This window comes from Zalophus californianus, chromosome 4, assembly GCF_009762305.2.
Source record: "Zalophus californianus isolate mZalCal1 chromosome 4, mZalCal1.pri.v2, whole genome shotgun sequence".
In the NCBI taxonomy this organism is placed as follows: domain Eukaryota; kingdom Metazoa; phylum Chordata; class Mammalia; order Carnivora; family Otariidae; genus Zalophus; species Zalophus californianus.
Genome location: NC_045598.1, coordinates 104,286,861 through 104,312,676, shown reverse-complemented (window position 1 = coordinate 104,312,676; position 25,816 = coordinate 104,286,861). Strand labels below are relative to the sequence as shown.

Genomic DNA, 25,816 nt, shown 5'->3' with positions numbered 1-25,816 from the left:
GCAAAATTCTCAAGAGATCGAGAGCAAAGCAGTTGGGGTTAATTGATGAGGCTTCTTAAGAAAGCCTGCTTCTCCCTCTCCCGCTCCCCCTGCTTGTGTTCCCTCTCTTGCTATGTCTCTCTCAAATAAATAAATAAAATCTTTAAAATAAATAAATAAATAGATAGAATGATTAACTAGGGGTTAGAGTGAGTAAAAGGGGGGAGCTCCCTTGGAAGAGTGGGGTGTGGGGATTGCCCTCTAGGCAAGAACACATCCTGAATAACAGACTTTGTGGTTTGCCGCAGCGTTCGCCCCTATTCCCTTTGGGGGAATCTATCTGCCCTTGGAGGTCCCAGCCAGCCAGTGTCACCGCTCCCCTCTGGTGCTCGCCTACGATCAAGCCCACTTTTCTGCACTTGTGTCCATGGAGCAGAAGGAGAATGCCAAGGAACAAGGTGCTGAATGCGATGTTGGTGTCTTTGGTGTCAACTGGTCTGCTTTATTTTCACTTGGAAAAACTTAAATGGGAGAGAGTGTAGGAGGGAAGAACTAAGTGACATGCAAGCCCAGACAGTGCACACTGATACTGTTTTACTAAGCTAGAGATACGCCAGGGTGTTTAAATTAAAAATAAATACGTTTTGACAAAGAGCTTTGGGGAAGAACACAGTAGCCTGCCTGTATTTGCTTCTCCCTGTTCTGGAGTGAAGAGTGTGTGTATTAAGGTCATAGAACCTTCCAAGTGATGCTTTGCGACTGAGCCACCCAGGCGCCCCTGCTGTATTTGTCTTAATAATGACTTTGAATTTTTTGAATCCACATTAACTGGCAAGAACATCGTGAGTGTTTGTTGACTGACTAGGGGGGAGTCATGGAGATTAGTGGCCTAAATTGTGTGTTGGCTAGTAAGGGAAAACCAGTCTGTCTGTTTTTGATGCCAGTGTAATTCACATGTGAAAACTGAGTGAGCTCAGTTCGAGACCTGTGATATGATCCAGCCTCCTCTTTAGTGAAGTCAGTTTGCGTTCAGTTGCCTTCCTCTCTCCTTAAGGAGACTCCTTGATGACATGTTTCTTCCTCCCCAGCTGTGATCCCACTTACAGATTCAGAGCATAAGCTGCTGCCCTTGCACTTTGCTGTGGACCCTGGAAAGGGCTGGGAGTGGGGCAAAGATGACAATGACAACGTCCGATTGGCCAGGTGAGGCAGGCATAGGCTTCCCACCTGCTAAGTGTCTCTTCCACATACAGCATCCATTTCCCCGGGGACTCTTCCTCAGCTCGGAGGCAAGACAGTCACATCCTAGCTCTGGTGTTTTGGGGAAGTTGGAGACGGCGGGGGGAGCGGGGAGCGGGGACATGTTGGGCACCAGGATTCTTACAGCATGCAGCTGCTTTTTCTCCCCATGAAAGAGGGAAATCCTGGGATTACAACTTGTTCTTTCCTTATAATGTGAGGAGTGTTCTTCTCCTGGGATACATCCCAGAATCTCCAAAACGGTGATCAGAAAATCAAGATAATCAAGTCACACTTTTTCTCCCGGTCCAAGTGAGAGGTGTTTTATTTTATTTATTTAAAAAATTTTTTTAGGATTTCATATTTTAAGTAACCTCTACACACAACATGGGGCTCGAACTCACAACCCCAAGATCAAGAGTTGCATGCTTTACCAACTAAGCCAACCCATGAGAGGGGTTTTTAAATAATTGTCTGAAGTGTTAGTTTGCTTTGGATTGTTGCCTTTCTGAATCTAAATAGCAAGAAAAATGTTCTTTCTGCCAGCCCCCCTCCCTGCCACCTCCCAAAGCAGGTTTAGTCCTCGGCCTGTGCCCTCCACAGCTTCCTATGAAGAGGGTATGGATATAAAAGCGTCCTTACCTCTTACCCAGTGTTTCCTTCTTTGGGCTCCTGACACTGGGATCCAATTGAGAGGGTTTGATTTAAAAACTCAGAATTTATGGCTTTTAAAATAAGTTCTCACCTAGATATCAAAAGCTCCTTCTTAATAATATTTACACCAGCAACAATAATGGCTACTGTTCAGTAAGTATTTCCTGTTTTCCAGACATTATGCTGGGTCCTTTCCAGTACTATTTTAATCTTCACAACAACCTTACAGGGTAGATATTATCTATGCCCATTATCAACCCCAGCTGAGTTCCAGGGAGGGTGAAGTGACTTGCCTCAAGGTCATAAAGCTTAGTACTAATTGGTGGAGCTATAATTCAGACCCCACCTTGTCTGAGTCCCAAGCCATTGTAGCCCTCTCCCATCCTACCTCCCAACTGGATCACACACTTTGCTTTTTAAAGGTCACAGGATGTTTTTAATTCTTCCTTTCTCCTCTTCACAGTGTAATCCTGTCCCTAGAGGTCAAATTGCATCTGCTGCATGGCTACATGAATGTGAAGTGGATCCCAGTGTCCTCTGATGCACAGGTAAGGACTTCTCCGACCCCACCCTTGTACGTCCTTGGTTTTCATTGACAGGGGGAACAAGGAGACCTGGCAGTGGTTTCCTTATGAATCCCTTCTGAGTGGTAGCTGACGATTCAAGGTTAGGAATAACTGGAAAATATCAGATGAGTTCCAAAAGACACTTTTTCCTGCCTTCTTACCTGTTAGTGCCCTCCATTTTCCACAGCTCCTCTCCGGCTCTGCTTTGTGATACTAAAACACATTCTTCGAAGAAAAGTTTTCTAGACTTTTTGGTGAACTTGAGATCGTCATTACTTTGTCCCAAGCCTTATATATATAGATTTCTGTGGAGGATACCAGAGGAGACAGAATCGCTTAAGTCTCCTTAAGAGACTGATCTAGTAGGTTCTGAGGATGTCATCATTCTCCAGAGAACAGGAATACAGGAACAAGGGCAGACTGACAGACTCTAGTGCTGAATGTCTAAAAGTTGAGGGGATGCAGAATGGTTAGAGTTGGTTGTGGTTAGTTAAGACTTCCTTGAGATTAATTTTGGGCAAAATCTGGCATAGACAAATTTGTTTGTTTGTTTTTTAAAGATGTTATTCATTTGAGAGAGAGAGACAGAGGGAACACAAGCAGGGGGAGAGGCAGAGGGAGAGGGAGACGCAGACTCCCACTTGAGCTTGGAGCCTGACATGGGGCTCGATTCCAGGACCCAACCATCTGAGCCACCCAGGCATCCCAGGCATAGAGAAATTTGTAATTGAGGCGCCTGGGTGGCTCAGTTGGTTAACGGTCTGCCTTTGGCTCAGGTCATGATCCTGGGATCGAGCGCATCAGGCTCCCTGCTCAGTGCGGAGTCCGCTTCTCCCTCTCCCTCTGCCTGCCGCTCCCCCTGCTTGTGCTCTCTCTCTCTCTCTCTCTCTCTCTCAAATAAATAAAATCTTAAAAAAAGAGAGAGAGAAGTTTATAATAAAGGGTATTCTAGTATCTATGGAATATTCTTCCTCCTTACCCAGACGCCATGTATTGTATGGTTGCTCATTGCTCTAGAAGAACCTCCTTATTACAGAAGGGAGTCAAATTGCAGGGGGTGAGATAAAAGTTAGATATTTAGATACATCTTTCCCTGGTCCATGGGAGAGCTGACTAGAGCTGGGGAAGGACAGTGCCCTCCTGGGTGACCCTTCTCCACCATGACAACGGCCCTTTGCTGGAACTAGGCAGGCACTCCAGGGATGGAGTGCACAGGGATGTTATCAGCCCTTTTCCATGGGGCTAATTCCTGTAGCAATGCTGCAGCGAGCCCTGTGAGCCAGATGGATGGGCTAGAGGGGACTTCCCTCGCCTCAGCCCAGTGGGACAACCAGTAATCCTGTTCTTATGTCCTCCAGGCTCCCCTGGCACAACCTGAGTCCCCCACAGCCTCAGCTGGAGATGAGCCCCGGTCCACTCCTGAGTCTGGGGAATCAGACAAGGAGTCGGTTGGCAGCAGTTCTACAAGCAATGAGGGCAGCAAGCGGAAAGAGAAGTCAAAGCGAGGTCGGGAGAAAGACAAGAAGAGAGCAGATTCTGTGGCCAACAAACTGGGCAGCTTTGGCAAAACTTTGGGCAGCAAGCTCAAGAAGAACATGGGAGGCCTGATGCCCAGCAAGGGCTCGAAGCCCGGAGGGGTGGGAACGGGGTCGGGGGTAAGCAGCGGCACCGAGACCCTGGAGAAGAAGAAGAAGAACTCACTGAAGAGCTGGAAGGGTGGCAAGGAGGAGGCAGCGGGGGATGGGCCCGTGTCTGAGAAGCCCACGTCTGAGTCTGTTGGTAATGGAGGGAGCAAGTATAGCCAGGAAGTGATGCAGAGCTTGAGCATTATGAGGATTGCAATGCAAGGGGAGGGGAAGTTTATTTTTGTTGGAACCCTGAAGATGGGTCACCGTCATCAGTATCAGGAGGAGATGATCCAGCGCTACCTTTCTGATGCTGAGGAGAGATTCCTGGCTGAGCAGAAGCAGAAGGAGGCAGAGAGGAAGATCCTGAATGGAGGGGTGGGGAGTGGGCCTCCTCCAGCCAAAAAGCCAGAGCCAGATGGCGGGGAGGAGTTGCTGACTGCCCCCCCAGCAGAGTCCAAGGCAGTGGCATTCCCTGCTGGCTACCCTGGGGGCTTTACTGTCCCGAGGCCTGCTGGGGCTGGAGCCCACTGCCAGGAACCCCGGAGGCAGCTGGCCGGGGGGCCTTGGGGGGGGGGCCTACCACCCTATGCCACCTTCCCCAGACAGTGTCCTCCAGGGCGGCCCTACCCCCATCGGGACTGCATCCCGTCTCTGGAGCCAGGCAGTCACCCCAAGGATGGCCTTCACAGGGGTGCGTTGTTAGCACCCCCGTTCCGTGTGGCTGACTCCTACAGCAACGGCTTCAGAGAGCCCCCTGAGCCAGATGGATGGGCTGGAGGGCCCCGGGGGCTTCCTCCAACCCAGACCAAATGCAAACAGCCGAACTGCAGCTTCTATGGACACCCTGAGACAAACAACTTCTGCTCCTGCTGTTACAGGGAAGAACTGAGGAGGAGGGAGCGCGAACCGGGTGGGGAGCTGCTGGTGCACAGGTTCTGAGGAGGGGGAAGCCTTGGAGGGCAAGGGGGGCTAAACAAAGAGAGTTAAGCTCAGCTCATTGGCTCATCAAGACCCAGCCCCCATGCGGATGGGGCAAATGCAGTAATGTCAGTGGGAGCCTAGCCAGGAACTTCTGAAGTGTATGTGCACGCTGGAGAGCTGCCAGGCTGGCAAGAGCAGGTCGGGGCTGGGCGGTGCCTGGAGGGCCGCGCAAGCCCTTCGTCAATCTTGCTGGGACTGAGGAGGTACAAGGGGGAAAGATGGTGATTTTGTCTCATAACTACTTGGGTACACCCCAGGATCCAGGGGAAATGAGGGGAAGGTTTAGTGTGTGGGGGTGGGGAGGTGGGCAGAAGTCCGGGGCAGGAGCAGGCAAAGGAGGTTCTCAGTCAATAAAAAAACCAGACCAAAGTTCTTGTAGGTTGGAAAAAAGCACATGACGGTGGAGTGGGGAGTGTGGAGGGAAACTGGGGAATTAGATTTGCTGTTGATTTGAATTAAGGTAGAAATTAGGGTTGGCCAAATTCTTTCTCCTGAAGGATCTGGAAAGACAAGGCAGTAATGTGTCCTCACAGGTGCTTATTAGGAGGGGGTTGGTTTAAATCCGCTTACTGAGATGGGAAAGGGAAGAACTTACAAGGGGAATCCTTTTCCTCTCAAGTTTTATTTCTTCTAAACAGCCGTCTGTCATCCGTTCTGGTTCGAGAGGAGATTGCTGATTGCCCCGGATCTTTTCCTCATCCTTTTTGAGGGCTGAGCTCAGCTAAGTTAAGATTGTGATTTTTTTTTTTTAACGACTTTAATTTTATTTAAAAAAAAAAAGGAAAAAGTTCCCTCAGGGGAAGGGAAGAGTAAGGAGAAGAGCAGCTGTGTGGGCTGAATCTTCTCCAGGTGATCTTTTGTAACTACTTAGCAATAACCACACAGTGGGGTGTGAGTGCACCCGGGGAGGGCAGGAGCCGGACAGACCTTTGGCCAGACTGTTTCAAACAAAACCAAAAACCATCCTCTGCTGCTGTGTTTCTGTAGAAAGCAACTTCTTTTGACTCTTTTTTTTTTTTAAGGAGAAGAAACAAACAAAACGACCCCATTGAGCAAAAACATTTTAAAAAATGATTTTTTTTTCTTCCTATGATTCTTTCTCCTTCCTCTCTACTTTTGGAGAATGAACTTAACATCCCGGCTTCTTTTGTTAAGCCATAGCTGACCTTAATCTGTGGTTAGTTTATTAAAATAAGAAAAAAAATACTTTGTAAGAAGACATATTTTTGATAATAGGATTGATGTTGAAACACGGGGGTAGGGGTTAGGGGCAATTTATAAAAAGGTAGTTAGAGAAATACTATTTTAGTGAACTGTAACCACAGATCACAGATTACTCCCAATGAGCTGATCTGTCTTTGGGTTTCACCCTTTCCCTGACTCAGCCCTTTTCCCCAGAGGGTGGGAATGGGCCTATGGACACAGAAGGGGGAGCTCCTTTGCATTTTGCACAAAGCACAAGTCTGGACAGCCTTTACTCTGGCCAGCACCATTTCTAAGAGCTTTAAACTGGAGGACCTATCCTGGGCCGATTTTCCTTTTTCTTTCTTTTTTTTTTTTCTGGGGAAAAAAAAACTATGCAATTGTATACACTCCTGGGTGCATATGAAGAAGGGGAATAAGTGTACTTAAGTGTCCGGAGTGTTTATCGGGGCTGTTTTTCTGTATGTGGATTTCTCTTTTGAGGTATGTACTCCTAACCCATCTCATGGAATGGCATCCCCACATTTGCTCTAAACCGGATGTGGGCTGGGTGTGTGTGTATGTGTTTTGGGGACCTGTAATTGCCATATATTGCTTCTGCCCAATCAGGAAAGTTGTCATCCCATGTCCCCCAAGACTGTCCTCTTCATTGGAACTGCTCAGAGTTTAGAAAGATTCCTCTTTCTTCAGCAGACTTGAAAGTCACTCACTTTTCAAATCTGATAGTCTGTTGATTTAATCATTTCATATGGCTATTAATTCTTAGGCTTTTATTTGAAAATAGAATGGTTTTCAGGAAGCACTGGGGTCAAAGGAGATAGATTCCAAAGGAGGGGATGTACATATTTTTGGCCAGGGCTGGGACTACTACAAGATGAGTACTCCCTTTGGTATAGCACTTTAAGGGGTACTGAAAAACTCAGTGATTAAGATAAATACCATGTTAATGCAGTATTTAAAATACAAGAAAACTCCATGATGAATAAAATATCAAAATCTTAAAGAAGGATCCAATAGGACTGAGATTAAGGTGAGGGAAATAAGCTGAATTGAGCAAGTATGGGGTTGAATCCTGTCCTTACAATTTTGATACTTAGTTCATTGTGGATATTTTACATTGGTTTTGATGTTCAAAAAATACTGCATTAAGATAGTATGTTGGTTACTGAGTTTTGGGGCACCCCTTAAATTTTGTGCCCGAGGTGAGAGCCTTGCTCACCTCACCCTGTCTCTGGGGCTAGAACAGCACTAGTGAGACCATCACCTCGTGAACCTCCATCCCCTAAGTGCGCCCAAGCAACAGGTGGCTCCAGCTCACACCCGGCACAGCTCACCTAGCTTTCCCGGAGGCGCCCATCTCCAGCATAGGATTCTGGCCTGGACCGATAGGAATGGGAACAGACCAGGGGTTTTCCCAGAGAGTAAAGCCAGGAAAGTTTTAATTCTCCATTGGACTGCTGTGTTTGGATTTGATTTGTTATTAGATTCTAGCTAATACTTTTGTTTTTAAAAACTGAGGACAAATGAACAAAAACAGAAACCTGGTGTCATGTTTGTATTTGTTTTGATTTATAAACTAACCAATCCCAATTTATTTGACCTCTTTTCAAATAAAAAAGGTAGAAATTCTGGGGGGTTGCTTAGGAGTGAATATGATAAAATAGGACTTTATTTAGGCCCTGTTAGCTTTTTATTCAGAAATAAATTATTTTTGTTTAATTTGGGAAGGTAACTATATATTGAGGCATTAAAAAAAAATTCTCCATTCTAAGGATGACGGGCCCTGAGTCAATGGATGTTTTTCAGTAGGGATGAGTAAAGACTGTTTTGCTTTATTCTTTGAGGGGGTTGTGTGGGATGGAGGGTGAAGGAATAATGCCTGGGAAATGAAAACAGACTCTGGTTGGTTTGTGGCATTTTGGGAAGATGAGGGGGTGGAAGAGGCAAGCCCATGCAGTTACTGTGCTGGGAGAGGGGAGGAGAAGGAGACGTGACGTGCACCCAAAATGAGCAAAAATTCCTTGGTTAAGGAGGGGTATGTGGCTGAAGGGGGAGGCAGGTCCTGTCAGCCTGGCTGAGGGATGGGATCTCTCAGGCTTAAATAAGTGCACTTAGTTCTTTTAATCCAGGGCATTGGGGTACCTACTGAGGTTTTTATTGGAGAGGGGAAATATTTGGGGTTCTTATTTTTCCCCCCTTAAGACAGTGCTACCCCTCCACCCTACATTCTCCACCCCAGCCTTGATGGAGCAAGTATACTATAGGATAGGTCTCCAAATTCCTACCTTAATCTGTGTTGTTTTATTGGGAGTTACAAGATTTAATCAAAAGTTTTTCCCTCATACTGGATCCTATCAACAAAATAAAAAGATTATATCAAAACTTTTTTTTTTTTTTTTTTAAAGATTCAGTCTCTTTATGGAGTGGGGATGGTGTGAAACTTGGTGCTGACAGGGCCTGGAGGGAAGTATTCTCCCACTCTTGGCTCGGTTTCTTCTCAAGCACAACTAAAGCTTACAGACCAATAAAACAAAAGTTAGCAATGACTTCATATCGTGTATTTGGGAAGTGATACAGAGGCAGAAAAAAATGGAACTGGTTCCGAATGGTCTCCTTTCTGAACAGCCACACACATCCAAGGTTCCAGTCACATTTGTCTTTCCCATTAAGGCGCTTCAGTGATGGCTGTCCCCTCAGACACCAGTCGTCTTCTTCAAGCAGTCAGTGCCCCAGGCACAGATGAGAAGACAGACTTGGAAGCCCCTTCCTGGCCTGGAATCACCTGCATCTCAGATTTTTCTAATTTCTTTTTCCCTCCAGGACCTTCAACTGCAGATTCAGTGAGTCAGACAGGCACTCCTGTCTCTTTCACTTTGTTGATACCCAGCCTGCAGATAGCAGGGTGTTTTGCCCCTGTACTTAAGTAGCTTAACAAAATATATTATGACGTCCTCATGTAGACTCTATCCATGCCACCGCCCTTCACTGGCCACGTGGGTTAGGGGGGTTAGGAAAGAGGAACGGAAGCTGGCCGGAGGTAACCGGAGAGCGGTGGGGGGTGGGGAGGACGTTGGCCTCTTTCCCGGCTTATAACTGGATCTGTGACTCATCTTGTGAGTCACTCAGCTCCACCCCCCTCCTCCAGCTGCCCCTCCCAGCAGCCTTCACTCTTGGCACAAACCTGCAACCAGACCAGGATTCTGAAAATGGAAAAATCTGATACAGCCCCTTGCTTCTGCATCCTTCCTTTCATCCACTAAAACCTCCACTGGTGTGGGGGGTACTGAGAGGTGGTCCTATTAGCCCTTGGCTGTTGCCCCTTTGCATTCCCCGTGCTCAGCCAAGTCACCCACTTTTTTCTGCCTTCCACCTCCCCCCATTCCCCTGATGGTTTTTTTCCTCTGGATGCCTCTGCTGCTGCTATACCTCAAAATATTAAGAATAGAATGAGGCTCTTGAATGAAGGGTAGTGGGGGGAGGGAAAATGGAGAGTGGGATTTTAAAATTGTGGAACACAGCTCTTCCTACTGCAAGAGACCTTGGGAAATATTTCTTCCCCCAAGAGATTGAGGCCCATGGAAAGTAGGTGGGGTTGGGGGTGCTTGGGAGCTTTTAGGACTTCTAGAATAAGGCTTCTGGGCCACCTTCCTAGCAGGTGTATGCCTCTTTGTTCCAAATTAACTTCCTGTCTCACAATATCTTCGTTATTTCCACAATATCAGCCAAGACAGGGAACTTTTACAGCCGAGGCCGGAAGGGTGTTTGTGCTGAGGGAGGAGAGAGTTGAGTGTCACTTTGGAAAACTGGGGCCCCCACCTAAGGTCTGCTGCCTCTGTACAGACTCAAAATCAATAAAACAGCAGCTCATTAACCCTTATTTTGTATTTCATTTCTTTTTCGCATCTAAATGCAGACTTTTGCTTCCTACCCAGGCGCCATCAAGTGCAGTTCCTTTATTTCCCTCCTAGGGTCCTCCCCACCCACCTCTGCTCTGCTCCTCAGGTTGCAGGGGGGATGGTGGGGGATGGGGCTGTTGAACTGATAGAGGTTTCCAGCCCTCAGCTTTGAAGGTCCTGAACATGAATCATTAATTTGGAGATCTGGTGTCTGGGTTGGAGGGAGGGGTCATGTACCTGGAATGGGCTCTGGTTTCCCACTGGTTGTGTGTGTGTGTGTGTGTGTGTGTGTTCGATTAAGTAGTAAGATCTCTTCCTTGGGCCTCCCTCCACCCCCAGAACTTGCACATAAACACACCTGACTTGTCTGCATCCCGGATATATTTCAATTTCTCTCCCCAGTGTTCTCAGGGCACCCTCCACGTGAGGTATGTTTCATGCTCTCTGAAGAACGATGTACAAAATGCTTTAACTCTCCTCCCTCATTTCTTGGGCCTCCCCAGGCAAAAATCCTCCGAGGCCCATTTCCTACTACTTTTGTCAGGTGTGTCAGGGGAGGCCACAAGGAAGTCTAAACTGCTTTTGCATTCCTGCCACCGCACCACCCTCTTTAAGAAGACAAAAAAAAACCGGAGCCCAAATTATTCTGTATTAATACTCGGTATTACTGTTCCCTCAAATAATTTCCAGTGCTTGTGAACAGAAAGAGCATAGGATCTGGGATTGGGGAAAGAATCTGGATATATTTTTTTCCCGTTACCCATTTTTTCCTCACCTTTTCCAGGCTCCTCCACTTTTTCGAAACTGTGTGTATTCCCCTTTAAGGGGCTGGGCATCTCTCCCGCCCTCTCCAGAGTCGACTGAAGTTTCCGAGGAGCCTCCTCTAGCTGGGTTGGACACACCTTTCAAAGACCCCTAATCGTGCTCCGTGCACCTCAAACGCTCCTTTCCCTGGTGCTGTCCCCTGCCCCTCTCCCTGACTTCCCTCTTCTCAACTACAAGATTCAGCCTCTCCCTAAGGGGCTTGAGCATCCTCAAGGTTTCCCACCCTTCACTGCTCCGTCCCCGGATGGAGCCAGAGAAATGTGGTGGGGGGGTCGGGGCCAGAGTTTCAACATCGCCCCCCAGAAGGCGGAGCCAGACATGGGGGTAAGGAGAGGACACTTGGGCTTGGGAGGGAAGGGCACCGTGGGCAGGAGGGTGTGAATGAGGAGGATATGGAGATAAAAGAGGGGCTAGGAAAGGAGCTCGAAGAGGAGGAGGGTGTGTCCCATATCCACTTCGCTTGATGGAGCTTGGTCTGTCTTTTTCACAGTCTCAAGTTCATTGTCTCATTATCCATTAACCAGCCCCTCCTTTTACTGTCTGCCAACTGGGTCCTAAGCTCCCCACAGCCGCTGATCTCAGTTTCCCCTGAGAGTCTGAGTGTAGGCCTCCAATGGTGGCTGCTGAGGTAATCCCAGATCGGGGGTTGGAGAGGCCTGGGGATTAACTTTACACCCTTCACAGCTCTCTGGACCAAAGTCTGTCCAGAGGACTGGGATGCTGGAGTCCAGGAGTTGTCAGCTTGGCAGTCACCTGGCCTCGGGATGCCTCCCAGGTAATAACTTCCCTTCCAATACTTCCAATCTCCAAAGACTCTTCCAAATTTCATCCTGCTCAAACTTTGCTTCAAACCTCACCAAAGATACCTCTGTATTCCTCTGCTTGCTTAAAGTGCTTCTGTCTGAGGCTTGCTCTCTTCTCTGTCAGAGCTGGCTAGGAGCCGGGACCTTGATGGTCCCTCTTTTCCTGACTCTCTTACTCCCTTTTCTCATTTACTTATTCAAGAGGTATTTGAGTGCCTACTCTGTGCCAGGCACTGTTCTAAGCTCTAGAGTAAAAGAATACAAATGATCTCCTCCTAAGCTTTTGTTCTAGTGGAGTTAGGGGAGGATTTTATTCTTTTATTTTTTAATTTTATTTATTTATTTCAGAGAGAGAGAGAGAATGAGAGATAGAAAGCACGAGAGGGAAGAGGGTCAGAGGGAGAAGCAGACTCCCCGCCGAGCAGGGAGCCCGATGTGGGACTCGATCCCGGGACTCCAGGATCATGACCTGAGCCGAAGGCAGATGCTTAACCGACTGAGCCACCCAGGCACCCTAGGGGAGGATTTTAATCTTCCCTCTTTACATCCTCCTGTCTCAGAGGAGTAGGTGTATACCAGTGTGGGTGACACTGGGAATAGTCATAACCTGGCTTTCCCCCTTCCCCTGTAGGGGAGCAGATCCTAGCATGGGCCCCAGGGGTGAGGAAGGGGCTGGAACCTGAATTGCCTGGAACCCTGATCTGCACCAACTTGAGGGTCACCTTCCAGCCCTGTGGATGGCAACGGAGTCAGGTGAGATGGTGAGGGCAATGGAGAGGACAGTTAGTGAGAAATGGATTGGGGAGAGTAGAAGGATTTAGACAAGTGAGACAGGGAGAGTTATGCTTAAGGGGTTGTCGGGATTATCTCCAGGGAGGTTAGGGATTGCCAAGGTAGGACAATGAGCAAGATTTCAGATGTCTTTAGCATCAGTCATGTGCTTCCTCTAGGAGACTCCCCTGAGCAGTGAATATGATTTTGTCTTGGTCAACATTGGGCGATTAGAGGCTGGTGAGTGGGCGGGGGGTGTGGTGGGGGGTGAGGTGTTGGTGAAGGGGCTTACTGGGTGGCTCACCCTTCCTCATCCTTCCTCTATTCTCAGAGGGCAGCAGGGATGGAGGGGGATGGGCTGGAAGACTTCCTTGTAGAGGGACCCTGATCCATGGCTGCACTGCTTTCTAACTCTTGACTTCAGTGAGTGGCCTGTCCAGAGTCCAGCTCCTCCGTCCAGGGTCCCCACTTAAATTTACCCCTGAGGAGATCCTCATTCATGGCCGAGACTTCCGGCTGCTCAGAGTTGCTTTTGAGGCTGGAGGACTAGAGCCTCAGGCCTTTCAGGTAAGAGGCCTTCAACCCAAAGATGACTTCTCCCCTTAGAGCCTTAGGATCCTTTCCTTGGCATTCCTACTACTCCCCGATCTCCTAGGACCCCTCTCGTCCTTCTGTCTGCTTCTCTCCTCAAGGAGAGGCTAAAAGGCTGGGATAAAGGACAGTATAATGAGAGTAAGGGGCCTGAATTCTAGCCTGGCACTGCCGATTACCAGGAGTGTGACAGCAGGCAAGTTTCTTCCTTTGAGAAGCAGGGAGGGCTGGATGAGATTGTTCCAGAGATTGCTCGCAGAATTGACATTCTGTGATTCTGTGGTTCTGGATATGTTCTCCTGACCCCAGTCCCCACCACCTGTGGAAGCTCCCTTCCTTAGGGACTGTCTTCTCTCTTCTCTGTTGGTGGCAAAGACAGTTTGAACAACACATGGGTCCCATGTCCTCCTCTTCACTTCTTCAGTCTGAGCCAAAAGGCTGGGATGCCCTCTCCTCCACAGGTGACCATGGCCATTGTCCGAGCCAGAGCTCAGAGCAGTCAAGCCCAACAGTATGCAGGGATATCCCTGAGCAAGGCTGGTGAGTGAGGGTGCTTTAGGGTAGGGAAAGGGTAAAGAATCTGAAAGAGCAGAGGCTGGCTGAAGACAGTAGAGCTGAGACGCTCTCTCTGGTTCCTCTTCCTTTTTTTTCTGTGCTTCATTCCTGCCCTAGGCCAGAGTTCAGGGCCCAGAAAACCACCTATTCCCCTCTTGGAGACATCAGAAGACTGGGAGACTGAGCGGAAAAAGCAGGGGGCCGGGAGCTGGAGGGTCAGCCCTGTCAATGAGAGGTTCGACGTAGCCACCAGGTGATCCCTCAGGCCACCCCAACCCCCGCTGCCCTCCCAATCTTCCCACAGTTCTCAGATCCTCTAAAGCGAGGACTGCCCACAAACTCTAGCCTCTTACGGTATCCACAAAGCTATCCCCCTTACTGCCTAGATCTCTAAACCTGAGGTCCCTTGAAATAATCCCCTCCCAAGTGACTTCCTTGTAATGACAGGTCTGCATTATAATGAGTTCACTGAGCCAAGCTGTGACTGTAACTCTCAATTTCACAGCCTCCCCCATTACTTCTGGGTCCCTAAGCGAACTTTGGACAGTGAGGTCAGGAGAGCATTTGGCCACTTCCATCAGGGCCGTGGACCGGTCAGTGTGGGGGCCAGGGTGATGGTTGGGGATTAGATGGTTATGGGAGGTCGGGGGGTGGGGTCATTGCGGAGGGAGATCAGGGTGGGGGCAGGATAGGGTGGGGCTAGCAGGTTCTCCCACGGTGATCCTAACCTCCCACCATCTGAAGCGCCTGTCCTGGCATCACCCTGGGGGCAGTGATCTTCTCCGCTGTGGTGGCTTCTATACAGCCAGCGACCCTAACAAGGAGGATATCAGGTGAGGGGAGGTTTGATGAGTAGAATCACGGGTTGGAGGTTCAGGACAGACTTGTTCCCTTACCTTGTGGCTTCTTCCCCTCCAGAGCAGTGGAGTCAATGCTCCAGGCTGGGCATTCAGATGTTGTCCTGGTGGACACTGTGGATGAGCTGCCTAGTCTTACAGATGTCCAACTTGCCCACTTGAAGCTGAGGGCCCTCTGCCTGCCTGGTGAGATAACCTCTGACCCCTACCCCCACGCCTAGGTCTGCCGACCCTAACCTGGTTTACCCTTTTGCCTGTTACAGTATGAGTAACCCTTCAGGCCAAAGATCCACAGTTTTCTGTTCAACTCCCATCTCCCACAGACTCACTGATTTCCTGTCTTCCTGTCCCCAGTGTATTCTTTTTTTTTTTCCAAACAGCTTTATTGAGATACAATTTACATACCATAAAATCCACCCTTCACCATCTTAAGTGTTCAGTGAATTTTATTACATTTACAAGGTTGACAACTGTCACTGCAATTATAATTGTAGTAACCTCATGGCCATTTATGGTTACTGTTCATTTCTATCCCCAGACATGGGTAACCACTACCCAACTTATTCTTAACCCTCAGGCTGCAAACCCCGAATCGTGAATCCTGAGTTCTCCTCATCTCTTTGTCCTTCTGACCGCTCTACTCTCTCTCAGATTCATCTGCGGCCGAGGAGAAATGGCTCTCAGCCCTGGAAGGAACACGATGGTTGGATTATGTCAGGTACTCCCTCATTTTCTAGCTATGACTTATATAATTCAACCCTCCCCAACCTTCTGTTAACTTGAATTCCTAAATAGCCTTCCATTAACTCTTCTCTTTGGTTTCCCAAGAAGACTCTTATTTGCTGCTCCTTAGAAGGAGAATGGGCAGAACTTTGGAGTCTGCCTCTTTTCCATTCCATGACCCATTACTCCCTTCTTCCAGGCTTATCATTCTTCTCTCCTCTTCCTCATCTGCCCCCTCAGGTCTTGTCTTCGAAAGGCCAGCGACATCTCAGTCTTAGTGACATCCAGGGTTCGCTCTGTAGTACTCCAAGGTGAGGTTCTTGGGTTAACCTACTCCATTCCTTCCTTTTTTCTTTACCCACCCAACTGGGAGGAAGATCTCTAAATCTTCCTTGTCCCTGTCTAGTACTGGGATCCTCCTCTCCTGTAACTAGGAACTACCCATGGGCCCCACTCATCCTTCAGTGCTACCCCTGCCTCCCAGTAGTAGTAGTACTACTACTAGCTGTAGTGTTACTACAGCTTGTGGTCCCTAACAGCAGGGTTCTTCACCTTCTGTTCCCATCCTTCCATCAATAGATGGTGACTGGGTTGGAGTGGGAAGGACAGTGTGGAAGCTGGGTTGAGATTTATGATTTTGCCTCCTACACGTGAAGCTGGGTATTACTATCCAGGTGGAGTCTGTGAACTGAATCATTCAAGGTCTTTATTTTCTTTTCACTTCTATTTGCCCTCTCTCAATCCTACCTAACCAAAACTTTCCTCCTCTGTGTCCCTCTCTTCTTCTTGCTACGTTTCCTTTTCCCATTTTCTTCTGCCCTAGTTTCTTGGCCCCTCCTTCTTTGTCCCTTCTCCCTCTTTGTCACCCAGAGCGCGGTGATCGTGATTTCAATGGCCTCCTCTCTTCACTCGTCCAGCTGCTTTCAGCCCCTGAAGCCCGAACACTGCTTGGCTTCCAATCACTAGTGCAGCGAGAGTGGGTGGCAGCTGGACATCCCTTCCTGACCCGACTTGGGGTAACTGGAGCCAGTGAAGAGGTAAGGTCATTTTGGGAGGGTATTGGGGGGAGATTATTACTAAGGATGTAAGGGGATGAGAAAACTATATAGTATAATCCACTGGAAGTAAAACTGGGTTAGAAGGATCCTGAAATTAGGTTAGGTTTGAAGGGAGACCTAGGTGAATGAGGCACCACAACCCCCTACTGCCCTCAATCCAGATTTCCATTCCCTGACTTTAGTGGCCCTGTTGGCTGTGTCCCTTGTCCCCCATCATTTTGTCATCCTCCCCCTTTAGGTGCCTACAATCCCTTCTAACCTCTCACTTTCCCTCTCCTCAGGCTCCAGTGTTTCTCCTCTTCCTTGATTGTGTCTGGCAGCTCCTCCAGCAGTTTCCAGCTGAGTTTGAATTCTCAGAGTTTTTCCTTCTTGCTCTTCATGACAGTGCCAGGGTTCCTGACACTCTCACATTCTTGAGAGATACTCCCTGGGAGCGTGGAAAGCAGAGTGGACAGGTCAGTGACTTCCGTTTTTGAGCTGCCTTTTCTTCTCCTTGAGAAATACCCTCTGAAGTTTAGTGTTGATTTATGGAAAGTGAGGTCTGTGGGTGGGAAAGGGGGAGGTTGGTGCTCATTCTCATGACGGGACTTTCACCCTACATCTGATTCCGGGAGGAAGAGGTGAGCCTTTCACAGTTTCTCTCCAGACTTGGGAAACAAAAAACTTTTTTGTTTGTTTAACCACCCTTTTTCTTGTTTCCTCTGTCCAGTTCAACTCCTATACACAAATCTATACTGCAGGGTACTCCCAACTCCCTGCTGGGAACTCTGTTAACCCACAGCTGTCTGTCTGGGACTGGGATTTACGCTACAGCAGTGAACAGATACTACAATTCCATAACCCTGGCTATGACCCGGAACACTGCCCAGATTCCTGGCTCCCTAGACAGCAGGTGAGGTGTCTTCCTAAGTTCCTCTGACTTTCTCACAGGCTCATTCTACTAGATAGGGAGAAGTAGAAAGACACGGTGTCTTGAGTTCCCCAGGGAAAGCTGCCCCACACTTCTGTAGCTGTCACTTAGTCTCTGACTGTCCCCAGGAAGGCAGAAATCCTAGAATAGCACAGAGGATTGTCCTCATCTTTATTAGTTTTTCTATCTCTTACATTTTTTTTTTTAAGATTTATTACTTATTTTAGAGAAAGAGAGCATGTGAATGTCAGTTTGGGGGTGGGGCATAGAGAATCTCAAGCTGACCCCCATTGAGCGAGCGCAGAGCCCGTTGTCGGTCTGGATCTCATAACCCTGAGATCATGACCTGAGCTGAAATCAAGAGTTGGATGCTTAACTGACTGAGCCACCTAGGCAACCCCTTTCTTACACACATTTTATAAGTTTCCCTAAAATTGACTTTAATCAGACCTGAGGCCTAGTTTGAAGCCTAATGAGGAGTACAGAAAGAGTTCTCAGGGGGAGTCCTGTAGTTTGATCACTAATACAGTGTGAGTAGATGGCAGGTAGACATGGCTTCCTGACCCAGTTTGGTGTAAGTGGGGTCATCTGGTTTCTAGGTTGCCAGTTGATTTCTCTTTTCCCTTTAGCCAAACTTCATGGTTTCTGGACCCCCCAGTTCTGTGTGGCTCTTCTCCAGAGGGGCTCTGACCCCCCTGAATCAGCTCTGTCCTTGGCGGGACAGTCCCTCCCTGCTGGCAGTCTCTTCTCGTTGGCTCCCTCGACCTGCTATCTCCTCTGAAAGCCTGGCTGATCAGGAGTGGGGACTCCCCTCACACTGGGGAGCTTGCCCTTTACCCCCAGGGTTGCTGCTGCCTGGGTATCTGGGACCCCAGATCAGGCTGTGGAGACGCTGCTACCTGAGGGGAAGGCCTGAGGTCCAGGTAAGGAGGGAAGACAGGGCTAGGGATTGGGAGTGGGAGAAGGGGCTTGACTGCTAAGCCAAATGTTCTGGGAGAAACCAGATGTTTTTAGGAGCTGGAAAAGCAAGGGTCTGGGGGGATTGAGGAGTGAAGTACCATTCCTGTTGGTATCAGAGTGGATAGGCTTGGGAGTGTGTATGTATGGGAAAGACTGCTTGTGGTTCTGATCAAGTAGAACCTAGGGCATAGTTGGAGGGGAAAAGAGAATTAAAGATGCCAGAGGTGATGGGAACTAGACTTACCATGGGGATCACTTTGTAAGGTATACAAAGATCACCTTTTTTGTATAAAATTGTATAAAAGTATAATTTTATAAAATTTTATAGAAGTATAAAAAAGCACTAGGATGTGCACCCGAAACAGGATATTGCATGTCAATTATAATAGTAATAATAATTTAAAAAGATACCAGGAGTAGCGGACAGATCTCAGAAACAGGGAGCTAGAGCTGTAATAATATTCCTCTCTGCCTTTCTTCACCCCCTCCCCAGAAAGGCCTCTCAGCTCCCACAATCTCTGGCCTCCAGGATGAGCTATCCCATCTTCAGGAGCTTTTAAGGAAATGGACACCAAGAATATCTCCTGAGGATCATTCCGAGAAAAGAGATCCAAATACCATTGTCTCCCAATCCCGTTGAAATCGCTTTTTTATGGGCACGGCAGAGGGTGATCTGGGGTGAGGGAGGGTTCTTTTTAATCTTCCAATTTTTCTTATCTGTTCTTGCTGTCTCAGCTTTTGACACTCCAGCCCTCAACAAGCTCACTGACCTGGCTTTCCGTTGCAGATGGGTGGCGCTAACCTCCCAACAAGAGTTGCCCTGTTCTGTTTCGTTCTTCGAGATAGGTTTCTTAGGATTTCAGGAATTAAGAAACAAAAGCAATCCAGAATACGATTACCTTTGTTTTTTTTCAGGGCAATTCTATCCCTTTGGATATCCAGCTGTTAAAATTGTGAGATGAGAGATGCTGTTCATCAGTTCTAACAAGATGGCCTACAGAACTCATTCTCACCTCCTCTTGCTGCTTCTGTAATTCCAGTTTCTGTTTCTTCCCTTTAGTTTTCTATGGGTATGCAGTGGGTATGGGAGGCACCCTGTCTCTGCCAATTGTATATTTTGTAGTAACATTTCTATTTAAGGAGTTCATTAAAAACAGTATTTATACACGGTGCTGGCATTACCTCTTGTGTCTGAATAAAAGATCCTAGGTAAGAAATTGATGGGTATGAACCGGAAGAGGATGGGACCCATTTTATTGTTAAGGAAATATGGGGATAGGTCAGACGAAGTCCAACTGCAACTTTTTAGAGAAGACGGGGCGAAGAACATACCAAGACACTGTCGCTGGGCCCGGGGTGTTCTGGCGGTTGAAACTGAGGCCCCTGGACTCCAATGTCAACCACCCCTCAGCTTTGGTCACACTTCATGTCTGGGCCGCAGGTTTCCATCACCCCCCCATTCAATAGGACTAGGTGAGCTCGGACGTCTCCCCAGCTCAGACGTTCCGCAAACCTCTCCCCTGAGGAAAAACGAAACGCCTCAAGCCCAGGGTGGGGCCGAGGCCGCCGCTGCCCAAAGGCGCGGGCCAGGGTGGACGGCTCCCTCCGTGACCTAAGACAGCCGAATCCTTAGGATGGGGGGGGAGGCTTCCTCAGCACACCCTTATTCGGGGAACAAAAGAAGGATCGTTTGCCAACAAAATATTTTTTAAAAAGTCAAGTTTTGTTCTTTTGGCCTCCGAATTTACATTTTTGAGAGCACTGCGATCCTTTAACGCCTAGCACTGCCTTAAGAAGGTCTGGGAATTTCCATTCCGCCTTCCTCGTTTTGACCCCTCGCAACGGCAACTCCGCACAGGACCAAGCGCCGGAGAAACAGGTTCCACGAGTCGCGTCTTCTCCACAATTTCTAAGATGGCCGCGGCCACTTCCGGCTCCTCCCCCGCCACGGGCCCGCCCACCACCCTCACGACAGCCTTCGCCCCGGAAGTGGAAGTAGTGACTGCGGTCAGAGGGCGGGATCGCTGCCTGGAGACGGCGGGAGCTCTTTCGCCATGGCGGCCGGGCCGATCTCCGAGCGGAACCAGGGTGATTGGAGGGGGAACCCGGAATGGGCCCAGGGGAGCTGGGAGGCCTCGACTAGGGCCAGCAGTGTTTTCGCCGGGTCTGGAGATCGGATTCCCCCGGAGGGCGGGAGACCGGCTCCCGTGCCTGCTGGGGGCGGGGTGGCCGGGTGCAGGCTGAGGCCCGTAGGTGTGATGCTCTGCCCAATCCCCTCTGGCTTCTCATTCAAAAACAAAAAACAAAAAAAAAACAAACGAACAAACAAAAACCAGAAACAAAGCAATTGACGGAGAATTTGCAGCAGAACCTTCGGTTAGACTTAAGGTTCTCTAGTTCTGGAATGAAGGAGGTGTAAGGGCTTTAATCTAACTTTCTTTTTTTTCTCTTTTGCTCGTATACCCCATCTCCACTCCCATTTCCCCGCCCGTCACCTCCTTGTTTCCTGTCATTATCTCATCCCTGCCCTAATCTCCTGCTCCTATCCTCCAGATGCCACTGTCTACGTCGGGGGCCTGGACGAGAAGGTTAGCGAACCATTGCTGTGGGAGCTATTTCTCCAGGCAGGGCCAGTAGTCAACACCCACATGCCAAAGGATAGAGTCACAGGTCAGCACCAAGGTGAGTATATGACAAGAGGTGTGTTTATGTACTGGTGGGACAAACTGTGCCTGGAGGATTCCAGAAGTTTTCGTAGCTGTTTGGAATGAATCACCTGCAGGTTCTTCCTTTTAAGTGTAGCTCACAGTTTGCTTCTGGAACCATTCTCAGTTGAAGTGAGGTGGTTATTTCATGTTCTTTGTGTTTTGGAAGGTGAATGAGTTATACCCCATTTTGAATCACTTAAGTTGTTAATCTCCACTCTTCTGCTTCCCAGGCTATGGCTTTGTGGAATTCTTGAGTGAGGAAGATGCTGACTATGCCATTAAGATCATGAACATGATCAAACTCTATGGGAAACCAATACGGGTGAACAAAGCATCAGCTCACAACAAGAACCTGGACGTGGGGGCCAACATTTTCATTGGCAATCTAGACCCGGAGATTGATGAGAAGCTGCTTTATGATACTTTCAGCGCCTTTGGGGTCATCTTACAAACCCCGAAGATTATGCGGGACCCTGACACAGGCAACTCCAAAGGTTATGCCTTTATTAATTTCGCTTCCTTTGATGCTTCGGATGCAGCTATTGAGGCCATGAATGGGCAGTATCTCTGTAACCGCCCTATCACTGTGTCCTATGCCTTCAAGAAGGACTCCAAGGGTGAGCGCCATGGCTCAGCAGCTGAACGCCTTCTGGCAGCCCAGAACCCACTCTCCCAGGCCGATCGCCCTCATCAGCTGTTTGCAGATGCACCTCCTCCACCCTCAGCCCCCAATCCTGTGGTATCATCACTGGGGTCCGGGCTTCCTCCACCAGGTAAAGCTTTTATTCAAAATATTTTTGTCTTGGGTTTGGGGTGTGGTGGGGGTGGCGCAGGAGGAAGGAAAAAGAACTGGATAAAGGGGGACGTGGAGTCAGTAGGTGATGAGAAAAGGAGTGAGGTGCAACAGTTGTGGTGGGGAAGAAAGTTGTTGACTTGAGGAGGCTGAAGTTGTTCAGAGTTGTGTAGTATTGCTTCTGACTTTAGAGAGCCTGGAGGAAGGGAAGGGAGCTTATCCTGCCTGAAGAGGCCAGATTGAACAGGCTCTCTAAAGACGTTCTCTCCTTACTATCATTAACTCTTCTTCCATTTCCTCTATAGGCATGCCTCCTCCTGGGTCCTTCCCACCCCCAGTGCCGCCTCCTGGAGCCCTTCCACCTGGGATACCCCCAGCTATGCCCCCACCACCTATGCCTCCTGGGGCTGGAGGACATGGCCCACCATCAGCAGGAACCCCAGGGGCTGGACATCCTGGACATGGACACTCACATCCTCACCCATTCCCACCGGGTGGGATGCCCCATCCAGGTGGGTGTTCTTTGTTGGGGAAGGGAGGGATGAGCCTGGTGGAGGAGCTCTATTGCCACTTATGGTGTTGCTGTTGTCCCTCAGCAATAATAATAATAGATAGTCCCAGAGCTCTACTTTTCTTCAGACATTAGTTTATAAAAAACACAAAATACTGCTCTCTGTTTACTTTAACAACTACCACCCTGTCTCCATTTCTTATGTAAGTTTTTCCAAAGAGTACAACTGTGTTTGCTGTTTTTTCCCTTTAACTTTTACTTCATTTCTCTCCTGACTTCTCCCCCAAAGCAGTAACCTAATTGTCAAATCTAGGGGGCGCTTCCATTCCTTATCTGGTTTGCCCTTTGGTGTACCTGAAACTGGGCATGTCATCCTTCTTGAAAATCTTGTCCCTTGGTTTTTCTGGATTCTTCATCTATATCTGATTCATTAATCTTAGCCACCTTAATAGGCTTTTTTTCCCCTTCTCCATGTAGCTAGGTTTTTGTATTTGGTTCTCTTTTCTGCATAGTTCCATTACTTGTACACTGATGCCTCCTAGATATGTGTCTCTGGTCCATGACCCTTAATCCTACTGCCTGATGATGGACAGCTCCACTTTTCTGTCCTTCCCTTCAAACCAGTTCTTCCTCTAGTATTCTTTGTTTTCAGATGCTTAATTCAGAAATCTGGGAACTATTTTTAACAACTTGCTATCACCCCACTCTAGATACCAAGTCTTATTAATATTTCTGGCATTGGCCCCTACTGCCAGTGCCCTAGTTCATGCCCCCTCATACTCATTATTTCACACCTAATTTATTGTAGTAATTTTCTAACATTTTGACTCCAGTTTCCATACTTTTGATCCACTTGCACAGAGTAATTTTTCTAAAACACAGTTGTTCACACACCCTAGCTCAAAATTCTTCTGTTGCTCCCTTTTACCTACAGAGTCAAACTTGTCACCATAGCATCTAGGCTTTTCATGATCGGTGTCTGCCAGTTACTCCCATGACTACATGCTGCTCTTTATTTCTGAGTTACTGGTTTTCCCTGAGCATACTATGCTGTTTGATGCCCCTGTGATTTGCACATGCTAATGTTTCCTGCCTGGGGTGTTCTAGTCCACTCTCTTGTCCACTTGAAAAATTCTTACTCATTCTTTAGAATTAGATCTTTACTCAGACAGTGTCTCTGCTACCTTCCCAAATCCTGTCGGTGGAATAATCACTCCATTTGTTAACATACTTCTGCAGCACTGTTATAGCGTCTAAATCACGGAAGGGGCAAGTGAAGTGGGTGAGCAGTTGATTGGGGGGGGGCAGTTGATTTGTTTGTACCCTTGGAATGGGGTTGAGGATAAAGGCACCCTTTACCAGCCTTATTTTCCGTACTTCTGATGTCACTTCTTTCTCAATTTTGTTCTCTTCTTTTCTCCATTTTCTTTGCTGTCTGTATTCCTTTTGTCTCTTTTCTCTTTGTGTGTGTTTTGTTCTCACAGGGATGTCTCAGATGCAGCTGGCCCACCATGGCCCTCATGGCTTAGGACACCCCCATGCTGGGCCCCCAGGCTCTGGGGGGCAGCCACCACCCCGACCGCCACCCGGAATGCCTCATCCTGGACCTCCTCCGATGGGCATGCCCCCTCGAGGGCCTCCGTTTGGATCTCCCATGGGTAAGTAGGCTCTAGCCACCTTCCTCATCCTCGAGTATCATAGTCTTGCAGCTTCCTTTGTCACAGCCCCGTCCCTTGCCCTTTCTTTTATTTCCAGTTCTGCTCATGGTCTCCCTGTCGGTGTTCTCCGTACATTCGCCCAACATCAGCACTTCCTTTTTCTTGCCTTGACTGACTTTTCTTTTTCTTTGTGCAGGTCACCCAGGTCCAATGCCTCCACATGGGATGCGTGGACCTCCTCCACTGATGCCTCCTCATGGATACACTGGGCCTCCACGACCCCCACCCTATGGCTACCAGCGGGGGCCCCTCCCTCCACCCCGTCCCACCCCCCGGCCTCCAGTTCCCCCTCGTGGCCCACTTCGAGGCCCTCTTCCTCAGTAATTTCTCATTCTCTTGCCTCCTGTTCTATCTTCCCAATATTTTTTCAATTCCTTGGACCAGTCAGAGTTGCTCTAGCTCCCTATGGCTAAGGCACTAATCCCTCTCAGGCCTTTTTTTTTTTTTTTCCCCTTATGTGTAATATTTTTCCCAGGAGGTTTTATTTTTTTTCTATGTTGGTCCTAAGTGTTTTGCAAATGCACAGAGAAAATAAAACTAAACTTGTTTATTCTTCGTGCTGTTTTCCTTGGCAGAGTAACTTCTCTCTTTTCTCTGTGAGGTCAGTATGTTGGGAGAGGAATGGTAAGGTAAGAGTAAGGATGCTTAATTGCCTTTTTTTTTTTTTTAAGATTTTATTCATTTATTTGACAGAGAGAGACACAGCGAGAGAGGGAACACAAGCAGGGGGAGTGGGAGAGGGAGAAGCAGGCTCCCCGCGAAGCAGGGAGCCTGATGCGGGGCTCGATCCCAGGAGCCTGGAATTATGACCTGAGCCGAAGGCAGACGCTTAACGACTGAGCCACCCAGGCGCCCCTGCTTACTGCATTTTTAAAAGGCTACGTTTAGTTTATAAGCTGAGATCCAGTAGCCATGACACAGGGTGATTGTGACCATGATGCGAGGACAGAAGTGAAGTTCCTGGAGATAGTGCCGGCAAGGATACGAGGTGACGTGCGCAAAGCCACCTGTCTCAGCACTGTATGTAATGACAGTAGGCTGGAAGCAACTCTCCTATCCGTCGGTAAGGAACTGGTTGAACAAACTGGTAAATCTACATAGCAGCAGTAAAAAAGAGTGAGGAAAGACTACGTACTGTTTTGGAGAGCTCTCCAGCATACATCAAGTGAAGAAAGTACCAGAACAGAATGTGTAGTATGCTACCTCATCCAAGAGGTGGTACGTGATCTATACATTTATTTGTATTTTAAAAATAGATAAACCAAAAATGAATGGAAATTGATATCATTGGGGTGGGGTGATATGGAGGAAAGCCAGATTTCTCCAAGCATACTATGTTAAACTTGGTTTCCTTTGACACCGTATAAATAAATGTCTTACATAATTGCAAAACCGTTGAAGTTGGGACCGTAGGAACTCAGTAAACCTTCATTTTCTTCCATTCTTTACCTTCAGACATCATGGATAAGGGATTTGGATCTTATTCCTATTTTTTTTTCTCATTCTCAGTCCTTCCAGACCTGACTTCCATCCTATTTAAGTCTGTGTTCAAAGACAACAGTAATTAGACCAAATCCAATGGCCTTCTTTCTGTTCTTTGTTGCATTTAATCCTCTGATATCGCCCTTTTCCTAAAGCTCTTTTTCTGGTCTATGTACCCGTGAACTTTCCTGAAGTCTAGGCAAAAAAAGGTGAAAAAGGTGAGCCTGCCCCTCGTTCTCTTGCATCGTTCTCGTTCACGTGACCTGATGGCTAGGAGACCTCCGCGGGTGGCAGCTGAGTAATACAAAGATGAGCAAGGCAGTTCTGTTCTGCTCTTACCAAGGGAGTAGGCCCGACACCTAAGAGATTATTATGAAACAAAACATTTTGAGAGCATGAGGAAGG

At 48.1% G+C, this 25,816-nt stretch overlaps 3 protein-coding genes across 15 annotated transcripts in view; all 3 read left to right on the top strand.

Moving 5' to 3' along the window:
- Positions 1-10,118, top strand: part of OTUD7B (OTU deubiquitinase 7B) — a 57,459-nt gene extending 47,341 nt beyond the window's left edge. For all 6 annotated transcript variants that reach the window (XM_027604214.2, XM_027604209.2, XM_027604213.2 and 3 more), the window contains 4 exons: positions 288-437; positions 1,068-1,182; positions 2,336-2,420; positions 3,797-10,118. In XM_027604214.2, coding sequence (XP_027460015.1) covers positions 288-437; positions 1,068-1,182; positions 2,336-2,420; positions 3,797-5,005 — 1,559 coding nt within the window. In that variant the 3' untranslated portion in view covers positions 5,006-10,118. The remainder of the gene's footprint in view (positions 1-287; positions 438-1,067; positions 1,183-2,335; positions 2,421-3,796) is intronic.
- A 783-nt stretch (positions 10,119-10,901) lies between these two features.
- Positions 10,902-19,393, top strand: MTMR11 (myotubularin related protein 11). 8 transcript variants are annotated; one of them, XM_027583792.1, is made up of 17 exons: positions 10,902-11,295; positions 11,656-11,746; positions 12,406-12,527; positions 12,725-12,785; positions 12,970-13,112; positions 13,598-13,676; positions 13,809-13,944; positions 14,197-14,284; positions 14,436-14,524; positions 14,610-14,734; positions 15,200-15,266; positions 15,512-15,582; positions 16,142-16,308; positions 16,611-16,784; positions 17,039-17,221; positions 17,869-18,162; positions 18,693-19,393. In XM_027583792.1, exons 1-17 carry the CDS (start codon positions 11,230-11,232, stop codon positions 18,837-18,839), a joined length of 2,103 nt encoding a protein of 700 aa, XP_027439593.1. In that variant the 5' UTR covers positions 10,902-11,229; the 3' UTR covers positions 18,840-19,393. The 8 variants fall into 8 exon arrangements, with proteins under 8 accessions (XP_027439593.1, XP_027439602.1, XP_027439621.1 ...); XM_027583801.1 differs by having other exon boundaries at positions 11,009-11,295; positions 19,115-19,363; XM_027583811.1 differs by lacking the exon at positions 12,406-12,527 and having other exon boundaries at positions 11,010-11,295; positions 18,693-19,363.
- A 757-nt stretch (positions 19,394-20,150) lies between these two features.
- Positions 20,151-24,482, top strand: SF3B4 (splicing factor 3b subunit 4). The gene is made up of 6 exons (XM_035727173.1): positions 20,151-20,287; positions 20,753-20,881; positions 21,138-21,680; positions 22,006-22,212; positions 23,696-23,869; positions 24,066-24,482. Exons 1-6 carry the CDS (start codon positions 20,254-20,256, stop codon positions 24,251-24,253), a joined length of 1,275 nt encoding a protein of 424 aa, XP_035583066.1. The 5' UTR covers positions 20,151-20,253; the 3' UTR covers positions 24,254-24,482.
- The last annotated feature ends 1,334 nt before the right edge of the window (positions 24,483-25,816 follow it).